This window comes from Eretmochelys imbricata, chromosome 19 (genome assembly GCF_965152235.1).
Source record: "Eretmochelys imbricata isolate rEreImb1 chromosome 19, rEreImb1.hap1, whole genome shotgun sequence".
Taxonomy (NCBI): domain Eukaryota; kingdom Metazoa; phylum Chordata; order Testudines; family Cheloniidae; genus Eretmochelys; species Eretmochelys imbricata.
In genome coordinates, this window is record NC_135590.1 from 15,805,449 (window position 1) to 15,823,493 (window position 18,045).

The following is an 18,045-nucleotide window of genomic DNA, read 5'->3' on the forward strand; positions in this document are numbered from 1 at the left end:
CATCCCATCTCCTGATCTCCCTCCTTTACTCTTCTTCTTAACCTTGCCCTCTCCTCTGGCTCTTCCCCTCACAATAGAAAACCCACCATTGGCCTCTGCAACTACGGCCCCATTTCCCTCTCCTCTCTGAACTCATTGAACGTGCTGTCTACAATCACTGTCTGGAGCTCCTCCCGCCCAGTTCCCTCCTAGACCTTCTCCAGTCCAGCTCCCACCCCTGGCCTACACTGAAACCCTCAGCCGGTCGCCAGTTACCTCTTTCTCGCTAAAGCCCAGAACCAGTGCTCCCAATCCTCACCTCCTTGACCTTCAGTTGCCTTTGAGACAGTCGGCCATATCCTCCCTTGGCTTTCATGACTCCGTGGTTCTCCCCCTCCCTCTCTAACTGCCCCTTCATTCTCCCTGGGAGAATCCTCCTCACCCCCCACCAGCTTTCTTGGGTGGAGTTTCACAGGGCTCTGGCCTTGGTCCCCTCTCTTCTCTCTCCACCTTATCTCTGCATAATCTCATCCACAAACACAAGTTCAACTCCTGGCTCACAAATCTACCTCTCACCTCCAGACCTGTCTCCTGCTGTTCAAACTAAAATCTCAGTCCATCTTTGTCAGATCCCCTTAGGGGGGTCCAGCCATCAGCTCAAGCTCAAGGTGGCTAAACCAGAGCTCCTAATCTCCCCCGCAAGTCCCTCCTGTTACCTCCTTTCTCAGGCATTGTGGACAACAACATCATGCTGTCTGGCATTCAGCCCTGCAACCTGGGCATTACCTTCGACTCAGGCCCTTCTCTAGGTTCTCAGGGGCTGGCTGCATTTAAAACTTGCTGATTCCTTCTGCATAACGTCTCTGAGATACGGCCTCTCCTACATCCACACAGTTACAAGTCCCATCCCGCTCTCATCATCTCGCAGCTCAATTACAGCAACAATCGTCTCCCTGGCCGGGACAAAGGCCGTCTTGTCCCGCTCACGTCCATTCAGAGAGCTGCTGCAAAGCCCAGTGTCGTGGCCTGTCACTTTGACCACGTCACCCCTCTGTTTGCATTCTTCTCCGGGCAGTACCAGGTTTACAATGGCACCAATGGTGCCGGGCCCACACTCAGAAGGGGCCTCAGCACCCCCCTTGGTCCTGCCCGCCCCACTCTGCCTGCACTCTGCCCTGAGGCCCAACTCCACCTCTTCCCTTCGAGGCCCGGCTCCCTACTCACGTCTCTCCACACCCTTCCGCCTTGCGAGCAGCAGGCGGGGCCTCGGGGGTAAGAGGCTGATTAGGGGTGAGGCCTGGGGGCGTAGCATGGGCAGAGCAGGGGGGGAGGCGGGGTCTGCAGGGCAGAGTAGGGGGGAGCAGGGCCTTCGGGGCAGAGTGTGGGGGAGCAGGGTGAGTGGGGCCTCGTAGGGTAGTGGGGGGTGTGGGGCCTCGGGGCAAAGCGGGGCCTCGGGGGTGGAGCAGGGACTCGGGGGTGGAGCCTTGGGTGGAGCGTCAGGGCAGAACTGGGTGGAGCAGGGCCTCAGGGCAGAGTGGGGAGGGGGCCCCCAGGGCCCACAAAAGTTTAATCCAGTCCTGTCTCTGGCCACCTCCTTCCCTCTCACATCAAAACCAAGCAGCTTGTTTTCCCTTTCAAGGTCCTTCCAGGTGTATCCCTGCCCCACCTACCCGCTCTCATTCGCTACTGAGCTGTCAACTCCCGCCTCCAGCACCCACATAAGTTTTCAGACAAGCACTTTTCTGCTTTCTCCCAGGCCACCTGCACCAGGGCGCACTCTCATACCACTCTGCTGCCTCCGAGTGGCCCATCGGGGGAATTAGCTTGCCACATAGTCCCACGCCCTGTCCTGCGGTTGCTCAGCCCATCATCCCGCTCACACGCCTCTCTCACACTCCTGGAGCCACAGCACTTTCCTCTCCATGGCCTAGCCCATGGTGTTCCCCCCTTTCCGGGGTATTACCAAAGTCTCCTTCGCAGATGTCTCCAGCAGTCCCCAGATAGGCTCCTCTAGCATGCCCCTTGTGGCTTGGAGGGGAACCTGGGCCCATCCTCTACACCAATCCAGGGACCCTCGTCCCAGCAGCTCAGGGCTTTACTCTCCCAGCACTTGCTGCTCCTTCCCTGGACTGCTTCCTACACTGCCTGTTACAGGCTGCTACTTCCACATCACAGCCACACACACCCTGTTGCGGGGCCCTGGCTTCATAGCAGCCCCACCTGTTTCTGCCAAGGTGAGCTTCTTCCCCAGTTAAGCCTCATGGCATCCTAGCCTCCAGGTGCAGACAATAGCTAACTGACCTCTCTTGCCTATATTAACCCCTCCAGGGCTAGTGTGGGGTGAGCACCCCATCATCACTGCCCCACACAGCAAGTCAGTGGCAGTGCTGGGAATAGAACCCAGGAGTACTAACATTCTCTTTCTTGCTCTATCCAGCACATAGCACGGGCTCCCTAAGGCAAAGTGAACACATTTTTCTTGCAAAGTCACTTGTTTAAAAATCTGTCCCTGTCACCAGGGAATGGTGCGAGAACCGTTTGTCTAGTGAGGCTGGAAAGTCTTTGGGTCCAGGACTGTCTCTGACTACGCATCTTGCAGCACTCAGCACAGTGGGCACCTGATCTTGGCTAAAGCCTGTAGGTCTGACTGTAATACAAATAACAACAGCTGCTTCCTTATTCCCTTGAAGAGTGAAATTTCCCCCAAACGTCACCAGCCTCCTACTTCATCCTGCACTGGCAGCAGATTTAAACCCTGAGATCTCACAGCCCCCAGAGCTACATACAGGAGCCTTCTACCAATCACAGTGGAGAGGGGAGATTCCTGGCTCTGAGACCCTCAAGCCATGGCAGCAGTAGGTAGAGAAATGCTATTTTTGGCCATTTTTAAAGGTTCCTTAATAATACATTAGTCTAAAGACTTCACAGGGGGAGGAGACAAAAACGGTGTCAATAAAGCTTCTAAAACAGAGATTTTCTGGAGCATGCAGCATACAGGCAGGGGTGGGGTCTACATATTCATTCATACTGTCACCATTCAAGGGTAATGAGCCCTTCCCAAACACATGCCAATAAAGCCTTTTTAGCAGACCATCAAGTCATCTGTATATAAATAATACATACATAAATGTGTATATATCTATCTATCCCCATACATCCCTATCTATCTATGATCTATCCCCATACACTCCTATCCACATACACCCTATCTATCTATCTGTGTATCTGTCTAACCCCATATACCCCTATCTATCTGTCTATCTATACACACACATTGTAGTCCTGTCTATATGGCCGGCCATGTGTCTTTTGTATGTTCTCTTGGGCACCGTAACCCCAACTGTGGCTAATACCAATGACACTGATAGCACCTGCTGAAGTTAAGGGTCTTTCCACATAACCCCTGTGTCCTCCTGCCCAGAATTTCCTGGGAACCCACTTTCTGAGCTGACGGTGCCATCAATCTCTTCAGTCTAAGTGTGTGAGCTCTGCTTCCTGCCACCCCAGTGACCATGGCACAGAGATCTCTTGGCCCTTTGCAACGTCTGGTCTCTGAATAGCCCTGAACCTGCCTCATGCCCCAGCCCGGCTAAGAATGTGGCGTGGAGAAATCTCAGGGCCATCCATCCATAATGCCATTTGTCAGCTCCCAACACAATTTCCATGGCAACAATGCAAATGTGAAAGCATTCCATAATCATTAGGGAGCGGAGCTGAGCAGTATAAACAGTGACTGCAGTAGATTACATGCCTATTATGAACAGTCGCGGCTTCTGAGCACTGGTAATTATACCTAATTGTGCATTTAATTGTGTAATTGAAAACCCACATATAGAGTTCAGCCTGGGCTTCTTCCCTGCCCCCCTCCAATGTATGGGGAAAAGCAACCGGGGCAGAGCCTGAAGCCGCAGGGCAGTGCTGGGCCTGGGCCTCTTTGCAACCATTCATGCCCCACAGTCATGCACTGGCTGCCACAGAAACTGCGCACGGACAAAAGCTTCCTGGGGACACGAGAAGCAGGTGGTCTCCTCCCTCCTGGTGCGTCAGCCATACCGACACGGCAGGCGCTCACTGTTTGCCCAGCTGTCCAGAGCGGGGGCAGCCTGACATTCCTCCGACCGGCTAGGTGTGAGTCGGGAGCATTGTCCAGCCCAGAGCTAGGCCCAGCTGGGGAGAGGCAGAGCCGTGCGGCGCCTGATGGAGCCTGAATCAGGAGTGAACCCGGGGCAGTCAGGGGGATGTGCTAGCAAGCCGGGGGGAGTGGAAGCAGGATCAGGCCCATGGAGAGAAAGAGGGAGCCCACAAGAGGACACAGACTGAGATGTATAGAGGTGTGGAGCGGATGCTGACATTGCTGCGATGGCCATATTCTGAGCAGCGCCGAGGAGCGCTAGGGCAGGCTCTCAGGAGGGCGGCTGGCCAGAGTGGGGCTAGGCATGCCGGGGAGCTGGGAGGAGTGAGGTGCTTGGCTGCAGTTCGGTGGTGAGAGCAGCTGCCCCAGCGATGGTGTCACAGCTGGGCACCAGACGAGCAGAGGGGCAGCGGTTGGCAGGAGCCACGTGGCAGCCATGGAGCTCGGCAGGCACTGAAGGGCAGCACAGAGGGACCCCCAAAGAGACTGAGCCCTGGCCAGGGGGCCTGCTGGGGCACCCAACTGCCTGTGACAGAAGAATGAACGAAAAGGGTCTCAGGTCCCAGGCCGGAGAAGCCCCAGCCCTCTTTTGGGGGCCCTCTAGGTGTTCAACAGGGGCTACTGCATGGTGTGAACAGTCGCTGTCTAACCATGGAGGGCAGGGGATTTGCCAGCTTCTCTGGTCATTGGAGCTGTGGGCCTGGGTGCTTCTCGAGCCCCAATGGGTGCTAGGTCCAGGGAGGCACCACAGGGCCAGCAGCACTTTCCTCTGTCAGCACCCGATGCCTCAATTAGGCATCCCCACGTGGATCCTAGGTGCCGGGGGTCGGAGGACGGGGGGTTACCTCGCCCCCCAGAAGAGCAGGTACCGGAGGAAAGGGAAATGGGCTCAGGAAGCCCGGAGGGAGAGCAGGTCTGGGGCAAAGGGCAGGCTCATTACACTCCCCAGGGGAGACTCCGGCTCTAGCTGGGCCCATGTGACCCAGCAGGTCTCTCCCATCCTCCTGCAACTACTTAGAATCATAGAATACCAGGGTTGGAAGGGACCTCAGGAGGTCATCTAGTCCAACCCAGACCAATCCCCAATTTTTGCCCCAGATCCCCAATGGCCCCCTCAAGGATTGAACTCACAACCCTGGGTTTAGCAGGCCAATGCTCAAACCACTAATCTAGCCCTCCCCACACTTCCCGCTGGTCTATCTCTAAGCATCTCCCAGAAAGGGAAAGGGGAGATTGGATTCAGTGTGCCCAGCCTGCTCAGGCCCCAGCCACTTTGCCAACAGGGCCAGATGCAGCGGTGGTTTCTGAGACCACGGACCCTTGCCCATGGAGCAAGAGAGACCAAATAGCTCACATCACAGAGCCAGCCACAGAGCGAGAGTAATGTGCAGGGGTGTTGTGGGGGTGAGGACGGGCAAGGGGGCATAAGTCCACGCAGGTTGGGACGGCTCCGTGAAAGGGTGACGCAGTGCCGTTAGCTGACACGGGCAGTGTGCTTCGGTTTAGAAGGGGTCTGCATGAGAACAGGATTGGTGATGATGGATGGGAGAAGCAGTCAGTGCCCAGCGAAGGCCACAGGAGTGGGGAAGGAAATGCACAGGGGGAAAGGCTGGAATTGCTGGCAGAGTGGAGAGGGCTGGGGAGCCCAACAGGAGACACGGGCTGCGGTGTAGGCCAGGGCAGAGCTGGGCAAGGCCTCAAAGGAAAGTCTGAACTTGACAAAGGGGGAGGCCCAGAGGGAAGTGGCAGGGTCTGAGTGCTGGGCCCGGGAGATCATTTTGGACAGCAGGGCAGGGGAGAGATGTGGGTAACAGGGAGGGCAGAGAAGGTTCACAGATTATAAGGCCAGAAGGGACCATGCGACCATCCAGCCTGCCCTCCATATAGCCCAGGCCAGAGGGCTTTCCGGAGTTAACTGCTGTCTGACTGGAGCAGAGCTTTAGAGAAACATCCACTTGTCAGTGATGGAGAATCCACCATGACCCTTGACAAGTTGTTCCAATGGTTAATTGCCCTCACTAGAAAAATGTAACCTTTAGCTCTAGCCTGAATTTGTCTAGCTTCTACTTGCCCTGGCTCAGGCTACTCCGTCCTCTGCTGGACTGAAGAGCCAATCACCAAATATTTGTTCCCCATGAAGGTACTTACAGACCGTGGTCAAGTCACCCCAAACCTTCTCTGCGTTAAGCTAAATAGCTGGAGCTCCTGGAGGCAGGTTTTCTAACCCTTTCATCATTCTGTGGCTCTTCTCTGACCCCTCTCCCATTTATCACCACCCTTCTGGAGTCGTGGGTCCCAGAATGGACACAGGATTTGAGCAGTGGTCACGCCAGAGCCAAATGCAGAGGTAAAGTAACCTCCCTAGCCCTGTGCGAGATTCCCCTGATTATACATCCACTGGTCGTATTAGTCCTTAGGAGGAGGTGACAGCAATGGAAGCAGGAGGCACTTACAGACCGGGCAGGGTCAGGCGTCAGGAGAGAGGGGAAGGGCTGGGTTATTATACGTGAGGGAGGAAGAAGTGATGAGGCTTCTCCCACCCAGTGACGTAGAGCAAGCCGTCCCATGATCCCCCCCGGAGTCCCCGCTCTGAGTGGGCCGCATTATCCTCCGAGCAGCCCAGTGACAGCTCTGCAGGCCTCATCACAGTGCATTGTGTGCCGGCCACGCTGCCTTTGCTACCCGCTGTCTGGGGAGCTGTGCCCACAAAAGCAGCAGCCCTCCCACGCCAGTCAGGAGGCGCGGCCCATCTAATCCTTGCTCCTGCCCCCAGCCTCCCAAGGGTAGGAGCCTACGGAATGAAGGAGGGAAGGCCGAGCCCACAGACTGCTCACCATGCGGATCATGTGCTGGAACGGGGCCAAAGAGGCCTTCCCAACGGAGCTAGGTTATGAGCCGCAAGAGCTCACTGAGCCCCGTCCCAGCCTGGGATTGACATGTGACACACTGGCCTCAAGATGGGCTCACGGGGCTGTCTGGGAGGGGAGGGGCAGGGGCCTGGCTGGTGTGATTTCTTTCTGTCCAGCTAAAAAGGAAACTAAGACAAAGGAAACACTGGATCCAAGTCACCCCGAGGGGCTGCCACAAACTGGCAAGGAAAGAGCATGTCCCGCCTGCCTCTGCTCAGCCAGCTGCACCCACGGCACTCGCAGCAGCTGTGCTGCAGGCCCTTATCAGGGACAAGCCCTTGCATCTCGTGGGGCCATTTACCGCTGGGCGTGGCAGGTGCCAAGCACAGCCGTGCTGAGCTGCCCAGGAAGAACACTGTGCTTCGTTGCCCCCGGAAATCCTCTCACCCTACAGCAGGGGCGGGCAAACCTTTTGGCCTGAGGGCCACATCGGGTTTCAGAAATGGTATGGAGGGCTGGTTAGGGGAGGCTGTGCCCCCCCACCCCGTTTCTCACCCCCTGATGCCCCCGGAACCTCCTCCCCTGTTTGTCCCCCGCCGCCCCATCCAACTACTCCTCTCATTCCTGACTGCCCCTGGGAACCCTGCCCCATCCAACCACCCCTTCTCCCTGTCCCCTGACTGCCCCCGGAACCCCTGCCCCTGACTGCCCCCCGCCGCCCCATCCAACCCCTCCCCTCCTTCCTGACTGCCCCTCCCAGGACTCCTGCCTCCATTCAACCCCCCTGTTCCCCGCCCTCTGACCACCCCAACCCCCCACCCCGGACCACCACCCTGAACTCCCCTGCCCTCTATCCAACCCCCCTGCTCCCTGCCCCCGGCCCCCTTACCACGCTGCCTGGAGCACCGGTGGCCGGCGGCGCTATAGCCGTGCCACCTGGCTGGAGCCAGTCCCGCCACCGCCATGCAGCCCAGAGCACCGGGTCAGGCCTGGCCCCAGGAGCTCGCAGCCGTGCAGCCCAGAGCACCGGGTCAGGCCCCAGGAGCTTGCAGCCGCGCAGCCCAGAGCACCGGGTCAGGCCTGGCCCCAGGAGCTCACAGCCGCGCAGCCCAGAGCACCGGGTCAGGCCTGGCCCCAGGAGCTCACAGCCGCGCAGCCCAGAGCACCGGGTCAGGCCTGGCCCCAGGAGCTCGCAGCCGCGCAGCCCAGAGCACCGGGTCAGGCCTGGCCCCAGGAGCTCGCAGCCGCGCAGCCCAGAGCACCGGGTCAGGCCTGGCCCCAGGAGCTCGCAGCCGCGCTGCCTAGAGCACCGGGTCAGGCCCCAGGAGCTCGCAGCCGCGCTGCCCAGAGCACCGGGTCAGGCCTGGCCCCAGGAGCTCGCAGCCGCGCAGCCCAGAGCACCGGGTCAGGCCTGGCCCCAGGAGCTCGCAGCCATGCAGCCCAGAGCACCGGGTCAGGCCTGGCCCCAGGAGCTCACAGCCGCGCAGCCCAGAGCACCGGGTCAGGCCCCAGGAGCTCGCAGCCGCGCAGCCCAGAGCACCGGGTCAGGCCTGGCCCCAGGAGCTCGCAGCCGCGCAGCCCAGAGCACCGGGTCAGGCCCCAGGAGCTCGCAGCCGCGCAGCCCAGAGCACCAGGTCAGGCCTGGCCCCAGGAGCTCGCAGCTGCGCAGCCCAGAGCACCGGGTCAGGCCTGGCCCCAGGAGCTCGCAGCCATGCAGCCCAGAGCACCGGGTCAGGCCTGGCCCCAGGAGCTCGCAGCCATGCAGCCCAGAGCACCGGGTCAGGCCTGGCCCCAGGAGCTCACAGCCGCGCTGCCCAGAGCACCGGGTCAGGCCTGGCCCCAGGAGCTCGCAGCCGTGCAGCCCAGAGCACCGGGTCAGGCCTGGCCCCAGGAGCTCGCAGCCGCGCAGCCCAGAGCACCGGGTCAGGCCCCAGGAGCTCGCAGCCGCCCAGCCCAGAGCATCGCGCTGGCAGCACAGTGAGCTGAGGCTGCGGGGGATGGGGAACAGCAGGGGAGGGGCCAGGGGCGAGCCTCCCGGGCCAGGAGCACAGGGGCCGGGCAGGAGGGCCCTGCAGGCCGATGTGGCCCGTAGTTTGCCCCCCTCTGCCCTCCAGCCTGCGCTCTATCTGTGCTTTGTGCAGCTCCATGAATGGCGCATCTCACTGCAGCCAGAATCTCACCAGCTGGACGCAGCAGATCCTACCGTGCACTGGGCACTGGCCAAGGAGCCAGGGGACCCGGGTTCTATGTCCAGTTCCTGCCATCTGACTGTGCGCAAGTTACGTCTCACCTCTGTCTTCTCTCCCTATTTAAAGTGTAAGCTCTTTGGGGCAGGGAATGTCTCTCGCTCTGTGTGTGTGTACAGCACCCTGCATAAAGGGTCCCGGATCACAGTTGCAACCACTTGTTGCTACTGTAATACAATTAGTAATAACTTATTTTACAGATTGGACTGATGCCCATCGCCACAGGATTTGAGCACCTGCTAGATTAATAGAGTGCCATTGGGGAGTCATTAGAGGGCTGCTTGTGTAGTTTTTTTCTCCTCTGGTGGGAGGGGCAGGATGGAAGCAGTGGCTATAGTGAGTATCACTGAGAGGCAGCAGGGCTTGCTGGTACCTGGAGTTTTCTTAGGCTGCATCCCTTGGACCCAGACAATGCACTTCCTCATTAGCAACGAAGGTCTGATTAGCTCTGTTCCATTGGCCCAAATCATGGTCTCCATCTGCTCTCACACTAGTTTTACACCGATGGATCTCCATTGACTCTGGTGGAGTTATTACTGATTTGCACTAGCGTGTGTGAGATCAGACTCAGGCCCTAAGGACAACCCTTATGGGGGCCCTCAGTTGTGGGTGGGTTAAAAAAAAGTACCAACTGATTGTGGCTGCCAACAGTCTGCAGACCTTGCTGGTATCAATCTGAACAGGAAGTAACTTAGCCCAGGGACCCTCCAGGGAATGAAGTGGGAATGTCCTACAGGAAATGGAATTGCTGCTCTGGACACACTGCGGTGTCTGGGCCTAGGACTCGGGTGGGCCTGCCCATTCTATCTGGTACTACAGCTAACAATCTGGTCCTTGAATGCTCCTCGGACGGCAAAGGAACTGATACTTCTAAAGCAAAAAACGCTGCATACCCCACTCACCAGAGGCTGGGGACTGGACTGAGTGACCCAGCCAGAATGGGGCAACACCTTTCAAAATACTGCCTGATTTTAGACTTTTTTCAGGAGCAACAGATAGAATTTCCTTGAGCTATTAGATCTACTAGCCAGACTGGGCAGACCACTGATCTATGCAGGAGCCCTGATCCTAGAATTTAGAGAAAGAAAAAACCTCTTCCTGATGTACTCAGAGCTTCAGTGACTTCACTGGGAGTTTGGGGTACACAAGGACTGTATCCTGTCTCCAGCAATGGTGACACTTCAGGAGATGATGAAAGCCCTCATCTCACATACCTGGACAAGGACAAAGAGCAGCACATGGACAAGTGGAAAAGCACTTGGGACCACTGTCACCAGGACAGACCTGGAAGCATGAAATTCGATTCCTTTGCCTGAGCTGGCAGATCTGCCAATGCTTGCAAAAGTTCATCATGTTGATAACATTTCCCAGCCACAGCCCTGGACTCAACAATAGTCAATTCGGATATGAGAGGGAAAGCGATGGAACTCTTTCTCAGCTCCGCCCACAATTCCGGTTGGCCTGGAGGCTGATCAATGGTGTTGGCATTCAGTCATCCCCAGGAGGCTTTAGTCAGCACGCTCCATTGCAATGGCTAAGGAGCATCCACGCCCAGCGGAGCCATTGTCTCTGTGAGCAGGTACACGCAGAGCGCGCAGCATCAGGGCAGGGTGGACAGGGCTTCTTTTCATTCACGAGGGCGAGCAACTTCTTCTTTTTTTAAGTCAGTTTAAATTCTAAGTGCCAATCCAATGAGCAACCAAGAACCAGCCAACCCCACCCCCTTGAGTGAATTCAGCTCTGCAGCTGCACCAAGAAGTGCTCCTGCTTATCACTCATTTCATAGACCCCGTGTGCTTGAATAATTCTGGGACAGCATCAACACAAGTTTCGATTTCATTACACTCATCATGATCTTAACTCTCTCGAGCCAGTCCCCTCCAGTCACATCTCCTCTCCTGCCCAAACAATGTATTATGTATTTTACTCTTAACTGTCTGCTTTCTCGCCCTCTGCCTTTTATTTAAAATTTTCCCCCCATGATAAAGCCTGGTACTTTTCACCTCTTAATCTCACAGCAGTTTACAAAGGTGGGGGAGTGTCGTTAATTGCTTCTCAGTGACAGGGAGACAGGGAGTGGAACGTTACCCAGGGTTACATGGCAAGTGAGCGGCAGAGCTAGCACAGACCCAAGCCCTAACTCCAGCTGTTGTGCCACCTCCCCTGAGTCACAGTGCCTCTCTGCCCTGGGTAACTGTTCATATTCAGTAAATAGCTTCATAACCGTTTTCAAAAGTGACCTCTCATTTGGGGTGCCTGTTTTTTCTGCATCCATCATGAGACCCTGCAGCCTGCTTTTCAGAGGTGCTAAGCATCCACAGCTCCCGGTAACTTCAACTGTGCAAGTCACTTCACCTCTCTGGGCCTCAGTTTCCCCAACTGCAAAATAGGCCTAATGAACTTTGTAAAGTGCTTTGAGATGCATGGGTGGAAGGCGCTATGTAGCAGATGTCGGGACTTCCCATCATAGGCACTGGAGCACCCACTGGGAAAAATTAGTGGGTGCTCTGCACCCACCGGCAGCCAAGCTCCCCTCCCCCCCGCCCCACCTCCTCCCCCACGAGTGCACTGCGTCCCCGCTCCTCCACCTACCTCCCAGCGCTTCCTGCCACCAAACAGCTGTTTGGCAGCACTTAGGACTTTCCAGGAGGGAGTGGGGAGGAGGGGGAGATGCGGCGCACTCAGGGGAGGAGGCAGACAAGAGGCGGGGCAAGGGCGGGGACTTGGGGGCAGGCAGTGGAATGGGGGCAGGAAGGGGGTGGGGGCTTTGGGGAAGGGGTGGAATGGGGGTAGGGCAAGGGCGGTGCAGGGGCAGGGGTGGGGTTGAGCACCCACCGGGAACAGTGGAAGTCGGCACCTATGCTTCCCATTGGAGGAGAGCTGGCTACACTGCAGCTGGGAGATGTGATTCCCAGCCCAGGTAGACAGACTTGTGCTGCATCGTAGGCAATTCTTTCTGTCGGGCTCTCAGCTCAAATGTCTTTGCCTAGTTCCCAGGGAGCAGCTATACCCCAAAAACTGGCTCTGAATAGAAGGAGAAAGGCAGAGAACAAGCCCTGTTGCTGCTTGCAACAGCTCCCCATGAAAAAACTTCACGTCACAAAACTGATAACAATACAGCATTTCTTCCAAGACTGTCCCCTGCTGGCATGCTGAAGGGAAACAACTTGTAAGACTAGTTATGACAGCAACACCTGGTGACCTCTGCCGTCACAGGCATACGGGGACAAAGCCAGGCAATCACTTTCACAGCCTGGGTGAATGCTTCCAGGGCATGGCCTCTCCCCCAGCACACAGTATCTCCTCATGCAACCCAACAGACCATGCATTGCGTCTCACCTGCCTCACCCCCGATGCCTCCACTGACAAAACGCTGCGCTTTAGACCTCTGGTGAGTAGTTAGATGGCTTAACCAAATGGAAAGTCCAATTCTCCCATGTCATTTGGGAAGCGGAAAGTGAGCAAAACACTGTCAGGTAAAAACTCCCATCTAATTACAATAACAACATGTATGTTACCATAGCGAAAACAAAATCAGTTAGGGAGTAAGATTTAAATAATAGCAACAATGAGTTATAGAGTTTAAGACCTACGGGAACCACCAGACCATCTCTCTGACCTCCTGTAGATCACAGGCCATCAGCACCAAACCTGACTCAGTGAAACAAGGCAGAGGTTAAAACACCATAGGGGAGGATTAATATCACACACAATAAAACCCAGGCTGGGGCAGCTAAGAGGGAATTCAGATGGGCTACATATTTCATTACTTAAAAAATGAAATGAACAAGCCACTCATCGTCCTCCAGTCACTCTTGAGTGTATTTTCAATCCCAGTTCCCCTCCTTTCACCTGTTTATGGCAAGCACCAATCACCACTGTGTCTATCCAGGTGCTCACAGAACCACCGCCTCTGAGCATCTCCTAAACATTAGTGAACTGAGCCCCGCCACAGCCCTCGGGAGCTGACCTCTCAAATGTCCCTTGTTTTGCGGGAAGTCACTTGTTCCCTGCCCCACTCTGCACAAATCTAGTACCCCCTGGAAATTAGTGACATCAAACATAAAGACTCGAGGAGCTGGAGTTATAGAGAGAGCTATTTGCGATGCAGGAAGGCATCCTGCAGCATTGTGAGCTTCCTGCCTTTGTAACCACCCCGGTGAGGTAGGGGTGGAATTGTTAGCCCCATTTTATACATGGAGAACAGCGGCCCAGAGCCGGGGTGTGGAATAGGATTTCCAGTCTGATGTTAGCATGCGCTAGCTAACACATGCTTTCAAAGTCGATATCAAACACACTGCCCTAAACCCAAGCTAAATGGGCAGAGATATAGCACCCAAGGCAACCACACCTTTAAATCTTAGCCAAGACAAGGCCAGAATGGGTAAATGATTTGACCTCGCTGACTCAGGAAGTCTGTGGCAGAGTCAAGAATTGAACCTGGCTCTCTGTTCAGAGCCTTATCCACAAGGCCAGCCATCCTCCTTCCTCTCCGGCTTCTGTCTCTTCCCCTCTGCCAGCTCGCTCTGTCTTTGTGAGCTCATATTTGGTGCTGGGGCACCCTCTGTATGGACGGTCCCTTCCCGAAGGGCTCACACCCAAATCCTCAGCACATAGATCATTTCTGTCACTCCTGCAATCTGACACTTGCCACTGGTTTTGCTCCACCCTCTTCGGCAGTGAGGGGGACAGCTGTCCAATCCATGATTAGTATTTATTAGATGTATTACAGTAGTACCTAGGAGCCCGAGTCCTGGACTAGGACCCCATGGTGCTAGGCACCGGACAAACAGTCCATCTTTTACTCTGGGCCAATCAGAGCAGCAGTATGATCGTAACACAATGAGGCGGTTTACTTTCCCATGCCCCCTCGTGAACTGGGCGAATGGAAACCTCAGCATGGTGAGGAGCCTCTCAGCAATGGGGGCGAGGAGAGGGGACCTCGTTATTCTCCCTCCAACTCCACAGTCCTGCTTGGTTTCCTCCATCTCCCCCTCTTGCTCAGGCTCTCCGTTGCCTCCACATTCCCATCACCCTTAGCCACAGGAGGGCCAAGCTGCTGCATCAGTGGGCCATCTTGCTTTCTGCGTTCATCTCCAATTCCCCCTTCTCTCGGGACCCTTTGATAACGAACAAACATGATCAGATAATTAGCAACGAGGCTGGGCACCCGCCAGCACCATGCGTGCACTTGCCCCTCCCCCCTGCACTCTCGGGTCTGGACTGAGTAAAGCCCCAGTCTGAACTGCCAGAGCCAAAACCCAATGGACTGCCTTTTGCAAAACCAAACCCAGCTGTGCTTTAGCAACCACGTCACCAGTCCAGCTTCCGGGCGGCAAAGCTCCCAGCACCTCCCATGACATTAATTAGTCTGTTTGCTCTGGAAACTACAGCTGCCATTCACGTGGCTTGTAGCCTCCTGAACAGCACCCTGATTCCTGATCTGTGTGCTGAGGATCTGGGGCTCATCCCTTACAGGGGCCTTCCCGCAGCAAGCAGCTCCTCATTGGGGCTGAGAAGACATTTCCCCCACAGGACATAGGAGTATTTCACCTTCCTCCAGAGCACTGCGAAGGGCCAGCTGAGTGTATCCACACAATTCTATCTTAGGTGGAGGCTGGGCTCACAACAGGAGCTGGGCCAGAGGCTTCCAGCAATGGACCTTGGTGATGGCCATTGGTAGAGTTCAGCCCTTCCTAACTTCTTCTCTGAGATCTTAAATCAACCACATTAAGGTCTCAACAGAGATCGTACAGTCAGTAAGTATCACCCGCTGTCCTTAGCTCACCCCACTGTTCCTGAACGCTGCATCTCAGAAAGATCACTCCCTGTTTGGAGCCTTCCTCTGGGATCAGTTTTAAAACCATGTATCACCAAGGTACGTGACAATGCCTTTCCAAACCATCTTGGTCCTGGTTAAAATATATACGATGGGTCTCTTAAATTACCCAATAAACAACAGAGGTTGGTTGAGACAGAGCCTGTGTGGTCAGTGGGGTAAATCTCTACTGAAGATCTCCTTCTAAGGGATGGGTGGATTTTCACCTCAAACCAGTGGGAGATTCTTGGTTTCACTGCCGCAGTATTGGGACACACTCGAAATACATCTGCTGGAAACCTTGGCCCAAATTTGGCCAGCATAAAGTTTTACTGTTCAGACATAGCAGCATCTTTTCCAACCCTCAGAGCGCAGATGGATTTCTTTTCCCCCTCTACAATGTATAACCTTTTCATAGAATCATAGAATATCAGGGTTGGAAGGGACCTCAGGAGATCATCTAGTCCAACCCCCTGCTCAAAGCAGGACCAATCCCCAACTAAATCATCCCAGCCAGGGGCTCTGTCAAGCATAACCTTAAAAACCTCTAAGGAAGGAGATTCTACCACCTCCCTAGGTAACGCATTCCAGTGTTTCACCACCCTCCTAGTGAAAAAGTTTTTCCTAATATCCAACCTAAATCTCCCCCACTGCAACTTGAGACCATTACTCCTTGTCCTGTCCTCTTCTACCACTGAGAATAGTCTAGAACCATCTTCTCTGGAACCACCTCTCAGGTAGTTGAAAGCAGCTATCAAATCCCCCCTCATTCTTCTCTTCTGCAGACTAAACAATCCCAGTTCCCTCAGCCTCTCCTCATAAGTCATGTGTTCCAAACCCCTAATCATTTTTGTTGCCCTTCGCTGGACTCTCTCCAATTTGTCCACATCCTTCTTGTAGTGCGGGGCCCAAAACATGGCACAGTACTCCAGATGAGGCCTCACCAGTGTCAAATAGAGGGGAACGGTCACGTCCCTTGATCTGCTGGCAGTGCCCCTACTTATACATCCCAAAATGCCATTGGCCTTCTTGGCAACAAGGGCACACTGCTGACTCATAGCCAGCTTCTTGTCCACTGTCACCCCTAGGTCCTTTTCCGCAGAACTGCTGCCTAGCCATTCGGTCCCTAGTCTGTAGCGGTGCATGGGATTCTTCCGTCCTAAGTGCAGGACTCTGCACTTGTCCTTGTTGAACCTCATCAGATTTCTTTTGGCCCAATCCTCCAATTTGTCTAGGTCCCTTTTCTCCCTTTAACAACCTGTAAAATTTGACCCTAAAACAAACACCAGCAATGCTCTTTTGGAGCCCTGGATGGGTGAAAAGGGAACTGACCCCAGCAAAGAGAAAATATCCAGGTGGGTTTTTTGTACTCTTGTCATAACCGCACACAGACATTCACGCATCATTTTTATAATGAACATGCCAAATCTAAGATCAAGACTTTGCAGAGCAAAATGCCATGAGGGAGGAAGTTTTATGGGCCGGGAAAGAAAAGGTGGTTTCTAATAGAAATGACAGAACTTTAATTGGAGCATCACTGGTAAGTTCCACTCTAATGAGAAACCTTTTTCTGTCTTACATTGTGTCACAGAGCATTGCACACAATACCCAGGTAAGCCTCCCAGACAATCACCAGCTATTAGACATCACTGTTACATGATTCACTTTCATGTTTCCCATAACCTACCATGAAGACATTGGCTTCTCCTTATATTTTAAAATTCATTCACTACTTCAGTGTCTATTGCACAACCCCTTGGGATGAAAAACTAATAATGCAGCAAGAATGCTAACGTAACCTCACAACATTGCTGTCATAGATATATACTGGCTACATTGCCTTTGTAAACAATGCTTTTTATTGACCATACCTACTGCAAGCAGGATATTAGGCATCTTGTAAAATTCCTGCTGTGATCAATAGCAATGTTGCAGGCAGACTGGCCAAAATCTCTGGAATTTCCCCATTTTCCTAGCCCTGGGCAAGTCTCTGTTAATCCCAGGATTGCCACAGAGGTGATCCAAATTCTAAGGTGTTTTTCTCCATTTGAGTTTCCCATCTGTCCAGGAAACTGCCTGGATAATTAATTATTACCTTCCTGAGTTTCCTTTCATCAGAAACCCTCCTGATATCCCACATGCTTGCATCAGCTGGCCCCTGATACTGTACCACTGTCACCAGGCTGATTAAGATTGATCTGCGCAGGGTGAAAAGCACGACATATAATTATTGCAAATATCAACAATCCTATTAAAATGAGATCTGTTTATTTGCTCTTTGGCTCTCTCCAGAACATGTGTGCCTCCCAAAACTACCCGCCCCTCTGTGCAGTCAGATTGATCCCATCAGCAGGCAAGAGAGTTCACAAAGTATTAGCTTAAGTTTTGCGCCTGCCATTTTCCTGGCAGGTAAAAATAAGAGGTTCTGAGCATGGAAGCCTGGGACCCAAAGCCTCGGTGACAGTTATGCAAAGGGGCCAGATTTCAGTTACAAACAAAGATCCCACCTGCTCCAAACTGACTCCAAGGCACTGAGCACACAATACAGAAAACTGCTTCCGAGAGGGTTCCATCTGCAACTCCGGAGCGCCTTTGATTCAGGGTGGGGGAAGAGGGTCACATTTTGCAGGGTTGTATTTAACCGCCCCTGGCCTGGCCTGGCCTGGCAGCAAGGTCACATCCCAGAGAGAGTGGTGAATATGATAGTGCACAGCTAGCCACAAAGCACAATAAAGCATGATGAGCAGGCACAAACCCTGGTCTTACCAGCTGAAGGCAGCAGACTCCAACCAGCGTGCATCGTCCATTGCATTTCCCCATGGTTTCCTGGCTGGAGCCTTGGATTTTCCCCACACTGGATGAGCGCTGTCTTCCTCCAGCTTCAGCAATCCTCCCTTTGCCAATAAAAATACCCCTCAGAGAGCATCAGGAGGAAACCCGCAGCACGCCTTGGTCTCCAGCCCTTTGCCAGACCCAGTACTTGCTTCACAGCAGCACTCCTGGCTTTTGCATGCTGCCAGG

General features: G+C 54.4%; 1 protein-coding gene across 1 annotated transcript in view; it reads right to left on the reverse strand.

Annotated features, from left to right (window-relative positions):
• The window catches only part of NKAIN1 (sodium/potassium transporting ATPase interacting 1), a 180,589-nt gene extending 162,745 nt beyond the window's left edge, over positions 1 to 17,844 (reverse strand). The window contains exon 1 of the mRNA XM_077838166.1: positions 17,791 to 17,844. Coding sequence (XP_077694292.1) covers positions 17,791 to 17,844 — 54 coding nt within the window. The remainder of the gene's footprint in view (positions 1 to 17,790) is intronic.
• Positions 17,845 to 18,045: the final 201 nt, after the last annotated feature.